General features: G+C 39.5%; 1 protein-coding gene across 1 annotated transcript; it reads right to left on the reverse strand.

Annotated features, from left to right (window-relative positions):
- Positions 1-2762: 2762 nt before the first annotated feature.
- Positions 2763-3664, reverse strand: LOC145064365 (uncharacterized). The gene is made up of 4 exons (XM_079011830.1): positions 3355-3664; positions 3255-3291; positions 3078-3189; positions 2763-2906 (listed from the first exon to the last, which is right to left on the reverse strand). The coding sequence occupies exons 1-4, from the start codon at positions 3662-3664 to the stop codon at positions 2763-2765; spliced, it is 603 nt and encodes a 200-aa protein (XP_078867956.1).
- Between the last annotated feature and the right edge of the window lie 20079 nt (positions 3665-23743).

The raw sequence follows: 23743 nt of genomic DNA on the forward strand, positions 1-23743 counted from the left end.
TAGTACTAAAATGTAGCGCTATAAGAACTACTGCTGTACTAACTACCTTAAACCGGATTTATATTAAGGCATCATGTGATAAATTGCACCATACTATAGACTGGTAACAACGACAACGTATAGTCGAAAATAAGGTATGACGTTTGGCACCCGCAGACCTGCCGGTCCTGCTGTAGCTAGCAGCAAGGTGTAGGATAATCAATCCAATATAGATCTATACGCAAACTCACGCTCTCCCTTCAAGAGACTCTGGCTACAACTCGGGTCATGACAATTAAGGCATGCTCCCATACAGTGGATCACAATTTTATTAACGTATTAATGTAAGTGTAATGTATGGAAATGTTCTACGTGTGCTAGCTGTAATGTGTGTTCTCTCTATCTAGCAAGTATAGTAATGTACTGTAATGTTCTAGAAAGTATTGACTCATGAATGAACTGACTCATTGTATGATATTGCGTTCTAGTAATAGTTCTAGTATCTCCCTAAACTACCCATATGGTAGTTTACTAGTAATCTAACTGGTACGTATGGACATGGATGTATACCCTTGCTACTCAAGGGCATGGGATGAACTGGAAGGACCTTTTATGACTATATATGTACACATGATATATAACTAATATTTAAACGAATTTCGGACGAATACCTGATATCCCACCAGACCACATCTCAAGCGCGAAAAGGAAATAGGGTGGATAGCCTTCCTAAGTCTTTTAAACATTTCTTATATAACTATACATATAGAGGCATGCAATTTATAATATAAAAGCATAAAATAAGATTTGTAAAACCTTTGAACATAAATATTTTCTAAGAAAAGATCGACTTGATGTCGATCTATAAAATGGTTTTGAAGGCATGGGTTTGATAAAACAGTTTAGTATAAAGAACATTTGTTTGAAACACAATTGTAAATAAGTTTGAAATGTGATATCCAGAGTAAAATGTACAGTGTAAAAAGGAGTTTAAAACATATAAAATGTTTATAAAAATCATTTGAAGGAAACTTTTTGGTAAAACGGCTAATGTGTAGTAAATCATTTGAATGATGCATATTAATCACATGTGATTGATATAATAACTAGCATAATTGTACTTATTAATCACATGTGATTGATATAATAACTAGCATAATTCTACTTGTATCACCCCCCTCCATAAAACATTTAAAAATAGTTTAAAACATTATTTAAGGGGTATTAACTCACCTGCAGTAAGTGACTGGAATTGAACGGACTGTTATCGTAAGGAACGATCGGGCAAGTGCTCGGTGTCAAGTGAAGACTTTAGACACACACAATGATCCTAATTACATATGAAGACATATGTATATAAATAATTAGTGATTAAAACACTAATTATACAAGTATAAACATTTAAACGCGAGGAAAACACTTTTGGTCAAGTGCTAGGAGGCTAATGGGTTGCAACAAATGAGTGCAATGCCCCTAATGGGAGTTTATGGTCTAATGGCCATATGTTTTGGAGTTTACGGCCCAGGGGAGTAAACTCCTGGCCGTAAACTCTCAACCAAGTCCCTAAATGAAGTCTAACAATTATACAACTCATGTGGTGAATTGCTTCAAGGCTTAAACAAGTGTTTGGGCTTCCTAATAACTCCTTTGAGGAGTTTACGGCCCTGGGACCATATTCCCTTGGAGTTTACGGCCGTAAACTCCCTTGGGAGGGTGTTTATGATGCTTTCAAGTCCCATACTCACATAGGATATGTTCTAGGCAATTGTTCAAGGCTTTAGGAGGAATTATGGCACCATTTGGCACCATATATTGGAGTTCACGGCCCTAAAATACCTTGGGCCGTAAACTCCCTTTTCTTGGTGTTTTATTGGTGTTTGCTAGCCCCAAACACACTAGGGTACTTGTCCTAATTTGTCTCTTGGCTTAAGGAAGGTTTTCAAGGCATTTTGACCCTTAAACATGGAGTTCACGGCCCAAGAAGCTCCTTGGCCGTGAACTCACTTTCATCAATGATTCTAATAGATTTGGTGTCCTAAGCATGCAATGGTGGGTTCTAGTTCGAGTTCTAAAGCTTTGAGGGTCATTGGAACACTTTAGGACCTTAAAATGGAGTTTACTCCCCAAGTGTTCTTGGGCGGTAAACTCCCAAATCTTGGGGTCTTAATTCGTTTTTGATGTTTTCTTGTCATAAACTCACTAGCATACAAGTCTAAGGTAGTTACAATTCACGGGGAAAGGACTAGGTAGCATTTAAGCCACTTATCGGAGTTTACTCTCCAAGAACGTTCTTGGGCGGTAAACTCCTGAATCTCACAGATTTAATATGTAATTGGTGTTTCTAAACACAATCTAAGCTATATAACATAACTAGATCGAGGTACTCATAATTTGGGATAAAAACCCGAAGATCCGTGAGAGAGAATTTTGACTTTTCTCTAAATGGAATTCAACAAATGAACCAATTTGGTTTAGAATTCTATTTATAGTCCTGAGATATTTTTGGCAGAAAATATTTTTATTCCTGGAACGAACTCTAATGTCCTAGTGCATTGGAATAACAGTGTTGCACAAAACCCTAGTGCATCCACTCTCCTAATATCTCCTTAAGTGTAAGATCCTAAAAACTGCCAAACTTATACTCGAAATCTGAGTTTTCACTGTAACTGTTCTACTTCTATTGGCTTCAAATGGTTTGTTCATAATGGAAATTTCGGGTTGTCACATTTCACCCATAAGGCTTCAGACTCATTAAAGAATCTCCATTTCCATTTATATAAAAATCACAGGTTAAAAGCATCTAAACTACCAATACCCAAACCACCCTGGTCAAAAGAGTTTAACGCCAAATTCCACTTAACCCAATGAATACGTTTTTGACCCTCTTCCATACCCCCAAAAAAACGAGCCCTCATATTCTCCAAAGCCTACAAGATAGCAACAGGAGGCCTAAAAATAGATAAGTAATAAATACCAAGGCTACTCATGACCGACTTAACAAGAGTTAAACGACCACCAATAGATAACAATCTAGCTTTCCAAGACGCCAATCTCTTCTTGAAGCGATCTATAACTATTTGCCAACCTTTAACACGCACCATAGATTTGCCAACCGGAACACCAAGATACATAAACAGAAAAGATCCAGTCGAGTAGCCTGTAAAAGAAGTGAGATTGGTGATTTTAGACCTACCAACCCCCACACCATATCTAATAGATTTAAAAAGGTTGAGATTTAAATAAAAACATCTCAACACCCGATTCAAATTTCGGACATTATTCTCATTCCACTCTCTAGAAAAATAGCATCATCTGCATAAAACAAATGAGAGATAGCTAAATCATGTGAATCGAGTTGGGCCCCCCTAAACATACCTTCCAACATCGCATCCTCCATAGCAATATGAAGGACCTCCATAGCAATAATGAAGAGAAAAGGCGGCAAAGGTTCACCTTGTCTCAACCCTCGAAACAACTGAAACTCATCCGTAGGACAACCATTCAAAAGTACTGAGGAACGAACATTAGAAAATATCCCCCTAATCCAAGCCCTCCATCTTTCCCCAAAAGCAAGAAACATCATAATACTGTCAATATAATCCCAACTAACTAAATCATATGCTCTTTCAAAGTCAACTTTAAAAATCATCAATTCCTTCTTCTTGTGCTTGAACCACCGAACCATCTTATTCACATAAAGAGGACCATCTAGAATTTGCCTGTAGTTGAGAAAAGCAGATTGCTACAACCCAATAACATCATGCAGGATCAAGAGACTAATAGGCCGATTTATCAAGAGATTATCGGTCTATTCACTAAAGAACATTGAATCCAGAGAATTAGTCGTGCCCGGATCAAGAGATCCGAATCTATCACTCTTACGGCTCATCGGAACTCCCTTAAAAGGTTGGAATTTAAAAGCATGAAAATCATAAAATGCTTTTTTAAGTAGAGGGAGGTCCGCAACCCACTCCTCGTCAATAGAGATGCCTCTAATAAGTCCCTGACGTCTTCGCAGCTTCAAGATGGCATGAAAAAATAAAAGTTGAGTTCTCGTCCCCCTCGATAGCCCATTTAAATCGAGATTTTTAAGCTGAATCCAGAGACCGAGACTTTTCCAAGGAAGCCAGATCACCGAGAATAACCCTTCTCTCCCAAGCCAAATCATCACACGAGCCACCATCATCAAAGATCTTATCAATATCAACCAATCTAGATAAGAGACGGTTACTAGAAACTCTAGATTCCTCCTTATAAACCGCAACCTATTTTTTGAAATTGAGTAGTTTTATATTGGGATATGTGTAAGATTGAAATAAAGACTAAACCTCCGTTTCTCAGGTGCTACTTGCGTCGGGGGTACTATTATGTGCCAAAAGTACTATTATGTAAAAAGTCCTTCTTCGACACTATCACGTGTCAGGGTACGAGAGCATACCGATGTACTATATTAGTATTCTCCCTCCTTTTCTTTTGATGAACTTCGTGTGTCAGCATTTCCATTCATGAAGTAATTAATGGAACTTTGTAGACTGCCAAATAGAGTGTACCTGTAATAGACCAATACTAGGTATGTATGAAGTTATCTTGCCAAATAGGGTGGTTCTGAGAGTGGAACTACGTTTAATAACACTTGGGATCAGACCACTGCTAGGCATAGTTAGATGACCACCCCTGACTTAATTGTCTCGTGGTATTTATGAACAAAAGTTCATGGTGTGACTTATTCGATGTCTCTCATTTGTTGTCTTTTTTATCCTCGTATGCTTCCAAGAATCCCTGAAGCAGCTTGTTGTTCACAATGATCCTTTTTATAAATCTCATGAGGTCGTAGTGTAGGGTTACTATGTAAGCATCGATGGGACGGGTAACTAAGGATGGATTGCCATATAGGATCTAGGTTATATGACATTGTTTGGTAGTAATTGAATTTGTAGGTTTGATAATTATAAATTATTATAAAAATAATATCGTGTTATTGAAAACCCTATGTGTCTCACCAGGTTTCCAAACCTGACCCACTCCATTTATATGCATCACAGGCAGCTATATTAAGATTTTTGGAGATTTGAATAAGATACTAGGTGATTAAAGAGAAGACCTGCAATAGAGATCAGGATCGTAGGCCTTTACGTCGTAACTATTTTGTGTGTTGATTATGACATCCTTGGAGTTTTGTAATTTGATACAATATCTTTATTCAAATATTCAATAAAACGAAACAGATTCTGCAAATGTTTTATTATACTGGGACTTTGCGCAAACAAAGATGTTATGGTTTTTCAAAGCGTAAAGAAAAAGTTTTTTTTTCGGTTTTGGAAAATAGGGTATGTCGAAGATTTGACACATATAAATGTATATAGGTTTCAAGCAACTGAACACACAAAAGGTGGGTCAACATTGAACACACAAAAGATGGTTCAACATTTAATCATATAACATCAAATAAACTTTTTTACACCTTTTCCCGTCTTGTTCAGTTCATTACACGAACTCATCGCTTCGAAGCCACATGGGGGAAACACCTATAACTAGATTTGTGACAGAGATGTGACCTAGGATGGACATATCAATCTGTCAATTGTCTAATATGTGTCGTATGGGGTTGTGTCACAACTGCTATTTTATGGCTAGGAAAATCATGTCCATGTATAATTACTTTTGGTGTATCTTGTAACCCTAAGTATGATGTTATACATGTTATTCATTCACAAATGACAATTCGAATCAAAATTCATTTGTGCAAGCTCTAGACCTAATTCAATACACTACATTCACTCGACTTTGGGCTTGTAACCCTAACTTCCCGGTTCAAACCTCTTATTAGACCATGAGTCACTCATTGGTCCTAATGGGCCAGTAACCCCTCAACTTGGTTCTTTTGGGCCAAGAATCCTCATTTGGGACCTAGTTGGACCCATATCATTAAGCTATAGTATTTTGGGCCATAAAACTCTTCATGGGCCTTAATTGTGCCGAAGACCATGCATTTGTTTTCATGGGCCGAAAACCCATCTATTCAATCACATTGGGCCGAAAACCCATTTATTTTACTCTTTTGGGCTGTAAACTTGTATGTGGGCCCAATGGGCCGAAAAATTTCTTGTTGGGCTTTATAATCTCGGTTGATAATCAAATTCTCGGCCTTGTTTAAAGAAAAAAGTTTATTTGATTCAAAATATTGACACCTCATTATTGTTTAGAGGTTATCCATGCTAGTTGTATCACATATTTCTAAGTATAAAGCTTCTAATCCTCCATGTAATAACCAAACTAATTTCTTCTCTCTTCTCTTCTTATTCTCGGCTGAGAAGCACCCCCACCATCACCCTCATTTTTCTTTTCCACTTCAAATACACTAAAAATTCTCTTAAGAACACAAGGAAAATCCTTCCCTTTTTCCTCCTTAAAATCATGACTTTGGTGTGGGACTTTAAGAGCTTTGCATCAAGTATTATCATCTTGGTAAGTCTTTAACTAAACTCAAGGTGATTTATTCCATTTTGTGCTAGATCATTCCTCATAAACACTTTGTATTTGTGATCATACTCCTAGAACTCTCTAGGATTCGAAAACTCATCTCAAAGAAGCATCCAAGGCCGAAAACACCTTCATTTCCTTTCATTTCTTCATAAAACCGATCCATCACCCAAGGTGAGCTTCATACCCCTCCTTTTTCGTGATTTACTAACTTTTGGGGGAGAATACAAGTTGGTTTTGTGTTAAATCTAAGTATTTATGTATGCTTGTGTGTATTTACATGATATGTTGTGTAAATATGTTATGAATCTATGTTAGACCTTCAAAAACTCGACATATTTTCCAAGACTTGAAGGTCTTAGGAAAAACAAGTTACTTTATGTAACTCATTATGAAGATTGAAAGGATTAAGCATGTTAAAGGACACTATAAAACTAAAGAAAACTTAAAAACGGGACAAAATTATCAAATGAACAAAAGTGAGCCTTTTATGATACTCACGGTTTTGAGGGGTCAAAAGAGTCATTTTTGGATAATAAGGGCCTATTATGACATTAACGGTTTTATAAGATTCAAAATGTCACTTTTGCCAAAACGGGCTTCTTATTGGGCCTTATCGGTTTTTATGTGTTAAAAATGTCAATTTTCATAAAAATGGGCCTCAAATGACAAATCGTAGTTCTAATGGGCCAATAATGTCATTTTTATCAAAATGGGCCTTTAATTGTAAATTTTCGTCATAACGAGTAAACAATGTCATTTTTACTAAAAATGAGCCTAAAATGCCATTTTTCACAAAAAAGGGCCTTAAGTGTAAACTTTCGACTTTAATGGGCCTAAACTGTTATTTTTAACAATAATGGGCATTAGTTGCAAACTATCGGCTTTATTGGGCCAAAATATCAATTTTTGGCAAATTATGGGCCTTCATTGTCAAATTTGGTTTTGTTGGATCAAAATGGTCATTTTTAATAAAAGTGGGCTTTTTATGTCATTTTAGCACTAATTGGACTAAAACGTTCATTTTGATTACAATTGGACTCCTTACAACATTTTTGCCCTAAATGGGTATGTTATACTCATTTACAAGTTTATTGGGCCTTACGACACACTTTACGTTAATCAGGCCTACAACAAATAAACACTTGACATTTCGATGAAAGCAAATTTTATTTTTATCACTAATGTTTCGTAATCAGATACTGTAACACCCGAAATCAGAAAGGTCAAGAAAGGAAAGGAAAAACCCTAAGTTAAAGAGGGTTGACTCGTCGAGTCCAGGGAGGAACTTGGCGAGTCGGAGCGGGATCCGGGTGTAAAGCGAGTGACCGACTCGGCGAGTCGGCAAGCGGACTCGGCGAGTCAGGTCTGGGTTGGGAAACCCTAATTTCGGGACTTGGTACCCTATTTAAGCATCTTAATCTCTTCCCTAGGGCTCATTTGCGGCCCTATAGTCCAGAACCGGAAACCCTAAGCCTCCATTGTGCTCATTCAAGCTTTTGGCCATTTCCTTGAGTGATTTAAAGGAAGAAGAAGAAGTGGGAATCTTTGAAGCATCAAGGTGTGGCCTTGGATCCGAGGTTTGGGGAACATTTCTCAGCATTTGAAGGTATTAAGTCGTTTCTCTCCTTTAGATCTTCTTTGGTTATGAGTTTTGGGGCTTTTAAGCCATGTCTAAGATCAATCTCGAGCTTGAGGTCCAGATCTGGGGTTGCTACCTCAGATCCATGCTTGTTTTGGTTTAGAACCCCGTAAAGTATCAGCCATTGAGTGGATTTTGTAGCCCCTTGGTCTTAAACCCTAGTTTATGGTGTATGGTGCCTAGATCTCCTTCTCTACACGTAAAGTTTGCAACTTTACGTGGGGAATAGGCTTGGGAAGGGTAGATCTGTAGTATGGAGTCCATGCATGACTCAAAAGTCCTCTGCATGTATGAAGATCTGAATAGACTCGGCGAGTCCTTCGAGTGGACTCGGCGAGTAGCTTGAAGATGAGGAGGAACTCGACGAGTGGGATGAACAGCTCGTCGAGTCGGTTGAAGATGGGCATGAACTCGACGAGTTGGATGAACAACTCGGCGAGTTGGTTGAAGATTGCCTTGTGCTCGGCGAGTCTGTTCTTAGACTCGGCGAGTCAGGTCGCGTAGTCCCAAACCCTTCGAGTTAAGACTCGAGTCGGCGAGTCGAGCAAGGACTCAATGAGTTGGACAGGTCAGGACTCAGGAATAGTTGACTCGGCGAGTCATGGACTGACTCGGCGAGTCGAGTCGCGAATAGAAGGACCCTGAGCATATGAACTCGGCGAGTTATTAGGTGGACTCGGCGAGTAGGGTTGACCTGGAAGGTTGACTTTGACCAGGATTTTGACCTTGACTAGAGTTGACCTAGTTGACCTTTGGAGGTCAGTTGGACTAAGTGTTATTTTGGCATTGGTAGCTCGAGGAGCTAGTGGAGCAGCAGTTCGGAGTCAGAGGTCAAGTAGCAGTCAAAGGATTAGCAGCATCAGTTCAGCAGTCTCAGGTGAGTTTCCTTCCAGTAGAAACGGGTCTAAGGCCACAATGCCGGCCCGTTTAGCTAGTAGTAGTTTCCAGATTTGATCCGATGCAGTAGTTAGCATGTTTGATGCCTTCGTGGCTCAGACAGGATTTATGTGTTATGTGATCCGGGCTTCGGCTCGATGTAGTATATGTGTGTTCATGCTAGTGGATATGTTTATGCTATGTTCAGTCATCTTCGGACTTCGGTCCGATGTAGGGGACGGGGGTCCCAGTCAGCTTCGGACTTCGGTCCGATGTAGGGGACGGGGGTCCCAGTCGGACTTCGGTCCGATGTAGGGGACGGAGGTCCCAGTCAGCTTCGGACTTCGGTCCGATGTAGGGGACGGGGGTCCCAGTCAGCTTCGGACTTCGGTCCGACGTAGGGGACGGGGGTCCCAGTCAGCTTCGGACTTCGGTCCGATGTAGGGGACAAGGTCCCAGTTAGTCCGGACTTCGGTCCGATGCAGGGGGCAAGGCCCCAGTTAGCCCGGACTTCGGTCCGATGAAGTGGGCAAGGCCCAATATGTGCTTTATATGTTATTGTTGGGTATGTGGTAGATTGGGGGAGCTCAGTAGGCTTCGTGCTTACGGTTTTCAGTTTTGGTTTCAGGTACTCGGTTTTCAAAAGAGGAGCTCGGGAAGATTGCAGTGCACACACCATAGTCAGTTAGCCTGGGGATGTTTGACTCTGATAATGAGATTATGTTTTGAATTAATACTCTAAAAATTATGTTATGACTTATGATACAGTTTTGTAAATATGGTTTTAGTAATGTTTTAAAAGAAATTTTTAATCGTGATTTTTTGGGTCGTTTCAAGTTGGTATCAGAGCCTTGGTTTGAGGGATTCGGACGCTCTTCCGAGTGTGTCTGAACTCAAACTAAGGAAGTGGTATAGAGTTTTCAAAAGAAAAACCATAGTTACAAAAGGATTTTGAGAAAAGAAAACAATTTTAGAAAAATACAAGGAAAAGAGTTTTAGAAATAGCAAAAAGAGTTTTGAAAAGAGAAAAGGGTGTGGTGCATGCAAACAGCCAAGCTCAAGTAAGTACTCCCAATTTACCCATACAAGTTATGTAATGATTATCAGTATCAGTTTCAGTTTCAGCTTCAGTAGAACAGCATGCTAGAATAGGACTAAGGATCTAGGATGATGCCTTATGTGCCTGCTTTATGTGTTTCAGCTTGATAAGAGTTTCATGCTAGTAATGAGTAGACAGTAGTAGGATAGCCTGTGTAGGTTATGCCTGATAGTATGAGCTTAGCATTGTATGCTAGTGCAGTTTCTCGTTATGAGAATAGTTTTGCATGAGTATGTTTCCTTTATCCGAATGTTGTTTGCTTTGTGCTTTGTGGGACTCTGAGTGATGGGAGTTAGCCATTAGGTGAATACGTCACACCACATGTGATCAGGGTTGAATAATCTCAGAGTGCTGGATTTGGCCCTATTGCGCAGCTCTTGTCTGAGTCCAACCATTGTAGGGACGAGTCTTTTTCTTGAAGGATTATCTGAGCCTCGTCACATGTGATGGTATTCAGGTGGTGGCTAATTGGCATTACAAGGAGGCCTTCAGCAGCTGAGGACTGTTTGGGTAGAGTCAGAGGTTCCCTAGGGCAAGCCTAGGATGAGAGTAGTAGAGATCAGTAGAAGAGTAAAGGGGACTTGGTGGAGTTGAGGTAACTCTTGAGGAAAGTACGGATAGATGTGGAAGGTAGTATGGGCCCGTACTACTGAAAGCAGAGGATCCATACTCGATTCAAGAGGGGCCAAGACAAAAACCAGGGAACTAGTAGAGTATGTGAGAGATTCCGCAGCAATAGTGTGTAATTGATCAGGGATTGTTATATTTTCAGTATGGTGACATTGCGCGAGCTACCAGTTAGCAGTTCAGGCGTTGAGGAGGGATCTGGCTCGGACTTTGGAGCCGGACAGCTTGATGATTAGATGAAGGATTTCATTTTCGCAGAGATCATGCGCAACATCATTGATTAGACTCCAGTGATTTTCGGTTCGGTTAGAGAGGCCATTGTGGAGCTCATAGACAGTCATCTTGAGGCCTTTAAGGCCGAGATAGTTTCAGGACAGATTGGGGCTCGTCTAGATCCCGATTCTTATGGAGTTCGGGGATCCACCAGGGAGGGAGATCCCATTTCTAGTTTTTGCCATCAGGGGACAGGAGTGAGTGGGGCATCCTGTCTCCAAGAGAGACCTTTGCATGATTGGATAGTTGAGGAAGTTTCGCGAGCCATTCGCGAGGATCTGCCCGGTATGGTCATGAGGATCACTGAGATTGATCGAGAGGCTCCAGGATCAGACAGCTGTTGTTCAGTCGGCGGGCAGGGAGTCGGAAAGGAAGAGGAAAACGGATGAGACTTAGGTAGCCTCAGGTTCGGGTAAGAGGCTCAAGGGTTCGGATTTGAGGACGAGGAACTATCAGAACCGCAGTCGATGCGGGAAGTGCGGAAGGACGCACATGGGGGTGTGCAGGCGCAGAAGTGGTGGCGATGCTGGATGTTTCAAGTGCGGCCAGATTGGTCATTTTAGCAGAGACTGTGTTGTTACCATCACCTAGGGACTTGATCCGTTATGTTTCCATTGCAGTTAGAGGGGCCACAAGAAGGCCCACTGTCCGAGTTTGTATTCAACAGGGCAGGTGCCAGCTCCTGCCCCTGGGACTTCGAGAGCCGCCAACGGACATCAGGGCCGGGCAAGGGCGCCTTCGGCTCGGAGCCGAGTTTTCTGGTAGATTTCAGCAGGGATTCGAGCAGCACTGAGTGATGGAGGTATGTATCTTTTTCTTTTCTGTCATCTATTATTGTGATATTATTGTTATGTTGCTGCATTGTTATCAATAAGCTTAAGTGTTGGGGTATTGTATTACCTGCTTGTGGTTGAGTTTTATGCCATCTGCATACCTTGGAATTGAATGGTGAATTGGAGGTCGTCCCCTCTAGATCAGGTTACTTTGGATACAGTAACTGTAGCATGTATGTGTAAGATGCAGTAGTGCCTTACTACTTGCGGAAGGCATTAGTCGGGTAATGATCAGTTATATTTTCAGTAGTGATAACCCAGAGTTTTTAGTGGAGTAGCTAGCGGTCAGTAAGGAAGTGGGTTGGGGAGGTGCACCCCAAACGCAGGTTCTCGGGATATAGTCCCTAAAGCAAATGCAGTTAAGGATCGAAGGGTGCGGATCTAGTAAGAGTTAGTTGGAGCGCTGGCAAGGGTAAACGTTGGCAGATAGCATATCGCCCTTTTAATGGAAGGAAGGTGGGGAATCCTTTCGACCTGTGAGCAGTAAGGAATTAGCCGAATCCAAGTGGGGGAGAACCCTCCGAATACACAAGGATAAGAGCCACGTAGACTCAGAATGAGTGCGCGGCCTCTGAGAGGAAATGATAGTAGCACAGTGATCGATGGATCGAGGAGTTCAGAACTGGGAGTTCGAGGACCTTCCCAGCAGTTAGTTCATGTAATCGAGATGGATAGGAGCTGGTTGAGAATCTAGGATTGGAGGACCACCTGAAGGGGCTCAAGTGAATCGGAATGAGGATTCTGAGAACGGTTAGCAAGAGATGTTTTCGTATTAGTAGCCAGTGTCAAAGCCAGCATGCAGGATTGTGTAGATTCAGGAGTTGGGAGTTTGGAAACTTCCCAACAATAGCTTCTTGTATCCGGATTAGTAGACGGTTGGTTTGGGAACCAAGCCGAAGAGTTCCTCGACGAAGCGCTAAGCATATCAAGGATATAAGATGTCGAAGATGATGCAGTATTCAAAGACTGAGGGCTGGTTTTGAGAAATCAGGATGAGGAATCACTAGCGAGACTAGGGATAGTCAGGATATCCTCGGGATAGTAGTAGTAGTGTTGTAAGTCTGCGGGGGTAGCCGTAGCATTCACTAGCAGTCAGATAGTAGTAGTAGTGTTGTAAGTCTGCGGGGGTAGCCGTAGCATTCACTAGCAGTCAGATAGTAGTAGTAGTGTTGTAAGTCTGCAGGGGTAGCCGTAGCATTCACTAGCAGTCAGATAGTAGTAGTAGTGTTGTAAGTCTGCGGGGGTAGCCGTAGCATTCACTAGCAGTCAGGTAGTAGTAGTGGTGTTGTAAGTCTGCGGGGGTAGCCGTAGCATTCACTAGCAGCCAGATAGTATTAGAGAGTTGTAAGTCCGCGGGTGTAGCCGTGGCCTTTATCAGATTGGTAGGCAGCATGAGCGCGTTGTTGGACGCGGGAAAGCAGTAGTTCCCACCCGTTCGGGTGCAGCAGTGGGGATATGGGAATCCACGGGTTAGATTTCGGATTTCCCAAATGGTTCAGTTATGGCTAAGTCAGCAATTTGGCTATAGATCGTCACATCAGTTATGAGATCAGAGTAGCAGTGGATCGTTGGGGTTCGGGTATGTTAAGGGCTACCGTTAGTCTGGGAGCCATCGTGTTGTTAATCGTGGAATTGATGATGTCAGGATGTGACGTATGGACCCGATCGGTTGGATCGGAAGGTTGTTAGAGCCACAGTGACAGGATAACTAGTGGAAACTAGTTCCAGAGAAAGATTTCGTCCAGAAGTCGTGGGAGCGACTAAGTGAGGAGTCCTTTGACTCCACAGTTGAGTTGGAACTCAGTGTTTCAGTCAGTTCAGTGTTTCAGGCAGTTCAGTGTTTCAGGCAGCTCAGTGATTCAGTCAGTTCAATGATTCAGGCAGCTCAGTGTTTCAGTCAGTTCGGTGATTCAGGCAGCTCAGTGTTTCAGTTAGTTCAGAGTTTCAGGCATGTTCAGTATTGCAGGCAGTTCAGTGTTTGGATAGTTTCAGAGTTTTGGACAGTGTTAGTATTTGTGTTGGAATGCAAGTGCTGACGGTATAGTTGGTTGGTTTGGAAACGACAAATCCCTCTCAGCAGGATCAGTTGAGCCCTTCTGCCAAGTATAAGTGATATGTAAGGATAGCTAGGTAGGTATCTTTTCTTTCGGGATGAAAGGCTCGAGTTAGTAGGAGTTGAGTAATCAGGTGAGAGATAAGCAGGCTGGTTCCAGCCGCATCGATTCAGTATGGATGGCAGAATGAATTGAACAGTTATAGATGGTCGAAGTATCTTCCGGAGTCGCTGAGAGCGACTAGGAGATTGCGATGGAGTGTAGTGACCGGTGGGAGTCCGGTAACTCAGATATTGGCAGAATAGTTGGACCAGGGAGGTCTCAGTGCCTCCGGTAGGCGAATGAGGGGCAACAGGATTTTCAGTCGGAGGAAGTAACATTGAGGAAATTATGGAAAAGAGAAGGATTCAGTATGTACCAACGGTAGTGACCAGCTCTGTGAGTGGCTAGAGTGATGGACAAAAGGGTGTTAGTTTTTCCAGGCAGAGAGTTGGAGGCAGTTTGCAGGACAGTTGGCCATAGCAAACTTCGAGGACGAAGTTTAGTTTAAGTGGGGGAGAGTTGTAACACCCGAAATTAGAAAGGTCAAGAAAGGAAAGGAAAAACCCTAAGTTAAAGAGGGTTGACTCGTCGAGTCCAGGGAGGAACTCGGCGAGTCGGAGTGGGATCCGGGTGTAAAGTGAGTGACCGACTCGGCGAGTCGGCAAGCGGACTCGGCGAGTCAGGTCTGGGTTGGGAAACCCTAATTTCGGGACTTGGTACCCTATTTAAGCATCTTAATCTCTTCCCTAGGGCTCATTTGCGGCCCTATAGTCCAGAACCGGAAACCCTAAGCCTCCATTGTGCTCATTCAAGCTTTTGGCCATTTCCTTGAGTGATTTAAAGGAAGAAGAAGAAGTGGGAATCTTTGAAGCATCAAGGTGTGGCCTTGGATCCGAGGTTTGGGGAACATTTCTAAGAATTTGAAGGTATTAAGTCGTTTCTCTCCTTTAGATCTTCTTTGGTTATGAGTTTTGGGGCTTTTAAGCCATGTCTAAAATCAATCTCGAGCTTGAGGTCCAGATCTGGGGTTGCTACCTCAGATCCATGCTTGTTTTGGTTTAGAACCCCGTAAAGTATCAGCCATTGAGTGGATTTTGTAGCCCCTTGGTCTTAAACCCTAGTTTATGGTGTATGGTGCCTAGATCTCCTTCTCTACACGTAAAGTTTGCAACTTTACGTGGGGAATAGGCTTGGGAAGGGTAGATCTGCAGTATGGAGTCCATGCATGACTCAAAAGTCCTCTGCATGTATGAAGATCTGAATAGACTCGGCGAGTCCTTCGAGTGGACTCGGCGAGTAGCTTGAAGATGAGGAGGAACTCGACGAGTGGGATGAACAGCTCGTCGAGTCGGTTGAAGATGGGCATGAACTCGACGAGTTGGATGAACAACTCGGCGAGTTGGTTGAAGATTGCCTTGTGCTCGGCGAGTCTGTTCTTAGACTCGGCGAGTCAGGTCGCGTAGTCCCAAACCCTTCGAGTTAAGACTCGAGTCGGCGAGTCGAGCAAGGACTCAATGAGTTGGACAGGTCAGGACTCAGGAATAGTTGACTCGGCGAGTCATGGACTGACTCGGCGAGTCGAGTCGCGAATAGAAGGACCCTGAGCATATGAACTCGGCGAGTAGGGTTGACCTGGAAGGTTGACTTTGACCAGGATTTTGACCTTGACTAGAGTTGACCTAGTTGACCTTTGGAGGTCAGTTGGACTAAGTGTTATTTTGGCATTGGTAGCTCGAGGAGCTAGTGGAGCAGCAGTTCGGAGTCAGAGGTCAAGTAGCAGTCAAAGGATTAGCAGCATCAGTTCAGCAGTCTCAGGTGAGTTTCCTTCTAGTAGAAACGGGTCTAAGGCCACAATGCCGGCCCGTTTAGCTAGTAGTAGTTTCCAGATTTGATCCGATGCAGTAGTTAGCATGTTTGATGCCTTCGTGGCTCAGACAGGATTTATGTGTTATGTGATCCGGGCTTCGGCTTGATGTAGTATATGTGTGTTCATGCTAGTGGATATGTTTATGCTATGTTCAGTCATCTTCGGACTTCAGTCCGATGTAGGGGACGGGGGTCCCAGTCAGCTTCGGACTTCGGTCCGATGTAGGGGACGGGGGTCCCAGTCAGCTTCAGACTTCGGTCCAATGTAGGGGACGGGGGTCCCAGTCAGCTTCGGACTTCGGTCCGATGTAGGGGACAAGGTCCCAGTTAGTCCGGACTTCGGTCTGATGCAGGGGGCAAGGCCCCAGTTAGCCCGGACTTCGGTCCGATGCAGTGGGCAAGGCCCAGTATGTGCTTTATATGTTATTGTGGGGTATGTGGTAGATTGAGGGAGCTCAGTAAGCTTCGTGCTTACGGTTTTCAGTTTTGGTTTCAGGTACTCGGTTTTCAAAAGAGGAGCTCGGGAAGATTTCAGTGCACACACCATAGTCACTTAGCCTGGGGATGTTTGACTCTGATAATGAGATTATGTTTTGAATTAATACTCTAAAAATTATGTTATGACTTATGATACAGTTTTGTAAATATGGTTTTAGTAATGTTTTAAAAGAAATTTTTAGTCGTGATTTTTTGGGTCGTTTCAGATACATACTCGAAGCATTATTTAAAATATTAAATAATGTGATACACTGTTCACGTAAGTTTAGTTAAGGCTCTTGTGAGACGTTCTTTCATTTGAACCTACCTAGTGTACATCGTAAGTCATGTAGTTATAACCAGAGTCTCCTGGAGGGAGAGCGAGAGTTTGTGTATAGATCTATACGAGGTTGACACCCTACACTTGAGTTGTTCGCTACAGTTAGACTAGGCCAGTCTAGGGTGACAAATATCTTACCTTAAACAAGCGACGCCTGAAGAACGTCATGACAGGCATATCAGTCACATCAAACATGGTTATAACGACTCACATAGATATTAACATCACAATAAATTTACGGAATACACATACTATACTATTGATACATTGTACGAACTATACATTTACTATATTATTCGGTCCTTATGGTTTAAGACTACAACCCTTTTACAAACAGAAAATATCGGATTTTCTAGAAACCACATTCTATACACCGCAGTTACAAACAACAGAAAATATAGGATTTTCTGGAACTCTCTTTTCATACACTGTCAAAATCGAAACACACATGCTTTAATACAAGATTTGAAACAAAACTCTCAAAACATTTCTACAGAAAATATCGGATTCTCTGGTGTTTACAAAATGTTACAAATTTTTTCATACAAACATGCTTATTAACTCACCAACGTTATATATGTTGACATTTTCAAAATAACTTGTATTCTTAGGGACACGATAAACAGGTCGGTCATCAGGAAAATGTGGACTTTTGCTGTATTTTTGTTTCATCATACATTTAATATTTTGGAATGTAATTTGTAAAAAAATACAATGATGTAAACCTTGTATGTTATATTATTGAATGTCTGATGATGATGTTGTCTTTGATTCATTTATATTCACTGTGATGATATTACAAGATGAAGTCTCCCGCCCCCTGACGTTTCCGCCGTCTGGTTCGGTGGTGTGACAGGTTGTAAGTACAAAACGTGTCCCTAAATGTATCTTATATGGGTCCAAGTACATAACATATCTCTAATATCATGTACGGGTCCAAGTACAAAGCTTTTCCCATCACAACATGTTGCTAGCATGAGTAATAATCGAAAGAATGTTTAAAAGATCACGCCTAACAACATGTATACTCCTATTATACTTGACACCTAACACTTGTATGGTCTAGACCGCTCAAGATTCATCACACCGGTTACCCTTGTTTCCTCTTTTTACATTTATACTCCTGATTCGAATAATAAACAAGACACAATAATACAACACTATGTATGGAATCACATAATCATGTAGACACCACATATAATAGAATATTATACACATAAAACAACATAGTTTTAATTAGGGATGTGTGCTAAGAAATCTATGTACTCACATTTGCCTTGACAATATGTTATTTCATGATTCAATTCGTGTAACACCTATAAATATGTATATTGGTATTCCAATCTGATGATTGACTGGACCCATAGTATATTGGTATTCCAACCTGATGGTTGACTGAACCCATAGTATATTGGTATTCTAACCCGATGGTTGACTGAACTCATTGTATATTGACATTCCAACCTGATAGTTGATTGGGCTTGGGGTATTCTAACACGATGGTTGATTGGACCCGACATGTTGTTATTCGTATATGCTATCTATTTGTGTGTTGGTACTTTGGGAGAACTCGCTAAGCTTCATGCTTACAGTTTTAGGTTATTCAGAGGACCGTGGCGAGGCGAAGGCATGACCGTACACATCCTTGGTTTTACTACTGATTGGATCTTAGGGGACTTTGATTTTAAATAATGTTTTGGAAACAATGATTTTGTAAACACTTTTATTAGTAAATGAGTTGTTTTGAAATGTTTAAATTTGTTGAAAATTTTGGGATGTTACAAATCCTCTCATTTGTTCAACTATTAAACAACTATAACTCAGTTATTACACCTTTAATTAATTCCAATTAATCATGAATTAATTCCAAATTAATTCTGATTAATAATAATAGTCAATTCTTATTGATTTCACATTAATTTATTAATAATATAAATTACCAAATCAATTATTTGACAATTGATCTTATATTAATTTACTAATCACATAATAAATTAACAAAACATCTAATAAATTAACAAAACATCTATTTCTAATTAATATATTAATCATATAATATATTAACAATCATTTATTATAATTTATTAATCATATAATAAACTAATAAATTTATCCTCACTCTATAAATGTCATTCTAACCAAGTTCTAGTTATGAAGACAACCCCAAAAAAACTTTGCTTTTAATTCAAAAATTTATCCATAAATCAACTAATAAACTTAAAATTAAAAGTAATTTTTTTTTTGTGGTGTAACAAGGAGTTTTTATTGGAAAGTATGGAACAAATTTGAATCAAAGGGTGGTAGCCATGGGATACGAGACAACTCTAGATAGAACCAAATATTGGAATGTCAATATACAATGATTAATAAATTATAATAAATGATTGTTAATATATTATATGATTAATATATTAATTAGAAATATATGTTTTGTTAATTTATTAGATGTTTATTATAATTTATTAATCATATAATAAACTAATAAATTTATCCTTACTCTATAAATGTCATTCTAACCAAGTTCTAGTTAAGAGTATAATCGGGAGAAATGGATACATTACAATGCAAAAAGGAATATATGATAAAAGAGGACTTTGTGGCATAGTAGTGAAATAATTAGAATTTATAGATTCTTCATTGTTAGAATTTTTTCATTATCATGAGAATGTTAGAATTGTGATTGCACTCTATTAATTTTCTCTTATAATTAATTGATTCTTAAAAGAATTATAATTAATTGATTCTTAAAAGAATTATAGATTTGTATATGTATTTAATAACCATTCTAATAATAGTTATAGATTTGGAATTGTAATTACTTCTTCAAAGAATGTTTACATTTTCACAAGATTCATAAATTTACAATTTTAATTTTTATATTATTACAAAATGATTCTTGTAAAATTAAATTTTCTTTAATGTAAATAAAAATATTAAATTCCTTTGCTAACAATATGGAATTCATTATTTTGTTTCCTAAAATAAAAATACACAAAATGTCTAATTTATCCTAAGACATTTTGAAAATTGAATTCTTAAAAATATAATAATAAATGTAATAATATTCTTTCAAAAATATTTTATGTTTCAAAAATATCATTTTAAAGAACTGAAACTTATTTCTTTAAAATAAAAGGGTTTATAAAAATTAGGTCAATTTATTTTGAGTTGTTATTTAAACAAATATCTTGTTTTGTAAGTTAAAAATAACCATTTTCATGTAAAAACAACCAAAAATATGAAAAAAATGATTTTGTAATTTTCCCTGCCGAAGAGACATTACATACTATGTTGATTGAGTTGGTCAACCGAGCCATATGGTTTTGGCTCAAGTTCATGTATCTTTGATCAAGAGAGTTTTACCGTACTCTAGTTACTTGGTTCAATTTATATCTTGATGATGTAAATTCATCAAAGATTATTACTTTATTTAAGCGTTTAAGTGCTTTGCGTATTGATCAATATATTTTATTATAAGGGAGTTTAAAAATTTTGAGTTTCCAAAAACTGTACATATATAGTTTTGAGTATAGCTTCAGTGACTTCATAGTTTTAAATGGATGAACCAACAACGAGTTTCCCATCAAAATGGGTTAAACGCTTAGTATAGAACCAAACCACTATAAAAAGTTTTGAGCTTTAATTGTATAAAAGATGTAACATGCAAAATGTCATATTTGAAAAAAAAAAAGGCATAACAAGTTTTGGGTTTTAACAGTAAAATTTTTGATGTTAGGATAAAACCATGAAAATACATAAATGTTAAGGATTTTATATCATTTTCTCCAAATTAACTAACTGCGAGTTTGAGTTTTTATTCGGAAGGTAAGTAAAAGGCTTGGCAAATCCACCGTATAAATATGGGAAAATGACTTGAGAGGGTAAGTTACTTTTTGAAATGTACATATTTCGTCATTATTATTATTTTTTTTTTAAATTAAGCCCTTATATTCAATTTTTTTGTAATTGTTCAATCCTTTTGACCTGGTATAGCCGGTATACCGGTCATATAACATTTTGATTTTGTTTTCTTGAAATGAATTGAATATGTGTCATCATACGTGGTAAAACGACAATTAGGGCTCATTTAATAAGTCATTCCTCCATTCACTCAGTCGATAATCCCTCAAAGTTCTTGATTCACAATTAAAATCAACAATGGCAGAAGATGCGGATACGATCGTTGATGTACACTATCAAGGGCTATTTACACCTACCCCATTGATTTATTTTGATGGAGTAAAAGCCTCGGTACCTCAGACGGTTGTGAAGAAGATGAACTTCGGTGATTTCATCCCCTTTCTTGAAAAGCTTACTAACGGTAGATGTAGAGATGTGTATTACTGTCCACATGAAGTGAGGTTGTCAGAGGGATTACATGCTATTCAGAATGACTGCGATTTTAACGAGTTTCTTGAAGATATGAATGAAAAGAAGAGATTAGATGTGTATGTGGATCATCATCATGAACCTTTGTTTGATTGGATTCAGGAGGAAGAAGCAGAACTTGAAGATGAAGATTTGGTTTCTATTGATGATGTCGACTCCATTTTAGAAGATGGTCTGAAAGCTCAACATGTAGAGGACGATGAAGTTATATCTCTCAAAAGAAATTTCAATGATCCATTCCTCAACAAACTTTGTCCAATACAGAATGATGACTTGGTTGAAGAAGATCATAATGCAATACGACCTATTTACCCAAGACATGATCATACTCAAGAATGGAATCAGATGAAGCCTCGATTAGGTATGAAATACTCTTCTACTGCTGAACTTAAATACTCTCTTAGTTGCTATGCAGTAGCAAATGGTTATGATCTGTGGTATGAAAAAAATGACAAGACTAGGTTGCTAGTTAGGTGTTGTAAAGGAAAGCATCCCACATGCCCTTTTAGATTGTATGCTTCCTGGATGAAAGAGGAACACACTTTTTAGATTAAGTCTCTTATAACAGAGCACAAGTGTTCCAGGGCATTCAAACTTGGTTCAATTGTAACATATAAGTGGATAGGAAAACAATTTGTGAATGATGTTTTGGAGAGTCCTAAACTAAGTTTGAGGAAAATGAAAGCACTGGTATCTAAGAGATACAACATTAATGTGAGTGTTGGGCAGTGTAGGAATGCAAAAAAGTTAGCATTGTCTGAAGTTGAGGGAATTTTGAAAGAACATTATGCCAAATTATGGGATTATGCAGCTGAAATCAAAAGGGCTAATCCAGGTTCACATGTTGAGGTGTTCTTGGAGCCACAACCTGATAATACTGTGGTGTTTGATAGGTTTTATGTTAGCTTTAAAGGTGTTGTAGATGGGTGGTTAGATGGATGCAGAAAGGTAATTGGGGTTGATGGTTGCTTTCTTAAGGGTGTTTGTAGAGGGGAGCTCCTATCAGCAGTGGGTAGAGATGCTAATAATAACATCTATCCCTTAGCTTGGGCAGTAGTCAATGTTGAGAACAAAAGGACATGGAAATGGTTTTTGGACAACCTGATGGAAGACATTGGAGGGGGGAATGGTCATGGCATTACAATCCTCTCAAATGGCCACAAGGTAATCATTCTATTTTGTTCAATTAACTTTAATTGTTTTGGTCATTTAATTAACTAATCATTTTATTGTTTGAATCAGGGATTATTTGAAGCTGTGAAGGAAAGACTTCCTGATGTGGAGCATAGATTATGTGTTAGACATATTCTAGCTAATTTCCACAAAAAATTTAAAGGAGAACAATACTTTAAACCATTTTGGAGGGCTGTGAATGCAACAACTGTACCTAAGTTTGAAGCAGCAATAAATGAGATTAAGTCCTTGGAAAGTAGGGCTTATGACTATCTCATAGAAAGGGATCCAAGGTGTTGGTCAAAGGCTTTTTTTAGAGAGGGTATGGATTGTGATGCAATAGAGAATGGAGTTTCTGAAAGTTTCAATTCTGTTGTACTTGATGCTAGAAGGAAACCATTGATAACAATGTTGGAGGACATAAGATGTTGGGCAATGCAGAGGTTATGGATGCAGAAGCAAAATGGTTTGAGTTGGGATTTGGACATATGCCCAAGTATCAGAGGGGAAATAGAGGATTTGAAAGAATTGCAAAGGTTAGTAACTATTTCATTATTTATACATAGGTTTTATAATGGTAACTGACTATCTTCTTGTATATTGACAGATTTTGGGTACCTTACGTGAGTGGCTACAAAGAATTTGAAGTGTTCTCAGGAAATGAGAGGTATGTTGTTGATCTGAATCAGAAGGCATGTGGATGCAGAAGCTGGCAACTCACAGGCATTCCATGTGTACATGCCATATCAGCAATTTCATCATTGAACCTAGATGTGGAGGCTTTGTATCCAACTCTTATACTAAAGCCTCTTTCCTTAGTAGCTATGAGTATAACATCCATCCACTCAATGACAGTTATGAGTGGCCACATGTTGAAGGACTTCATACTATTTTGCCTCCATTAAAGAGGAGGTTACCTGGCAGGCCATGTGTCAAAAGGAAAAAAGATCAGGCAGAAAGAGAGCTAAGTGGGCACACAAGGCATACTGTGTCAAGGGCAGGCATTCCTCTAAGATGTACCATTTGCCACCAAACTGGCCACAACAAAGCCACATGCCCAAGTAAGCCAACTCCAGCTCCAACCACATCATGTCCAAGTCATTCAACTCCAGATTCAAGCACAACAGGGCCAAGTCATGTGAAGAAGGCTCCTGTGAAGAAGGTTCATGTGAAGAAGGCTCCTATGAAGAAGGTTCTTGTGAAGAAGGGTCCTGTGAAGAGAAGTCCTATGAAGAAGGTTCCTTTGAATGATGCTGGTAGGGTGAGAAAGTTTTCAGGAAGAATCACAGAAATTGGTATTCAAAAAAATGTTAAAGTCAAGGATGGAACTGGATGCAGCCAAGACAAACCTGTGACCTTAGAGTAATTAGGTTTTGATGTAGTGGGGTAATGCATGTGACATATATATTTTGATGTAGTGTGGGGTAATCTTTTGAACTTAATTACTATATTACCCCTACTAGTTGTTTACTTTTGATGTACTTGTCAAATCTTTTGAACTAAATTACTGTATTACCCCTGCTGGTGGGCTTATCTTTTGTAATTATTAAATGGCTTGATGCCTTTTGTCATCCACTTTTATTTGTCTTTACA

The sequence above is a fragment of the Lactuca serriola genome, chromosome 7 (genome assembly GCF_051521515.1).
Source record: "Lactuca serriola cultivar US96UC23 chromosome 7, Lser_US96UC23_V15, whole genome shotgun sequence".
NCBI lineage: Eukaryota > Viridiplantae > Streptophyta > Magnoliopsida > Asterales > Asteraceae > Lactuca > Lactuca serriola.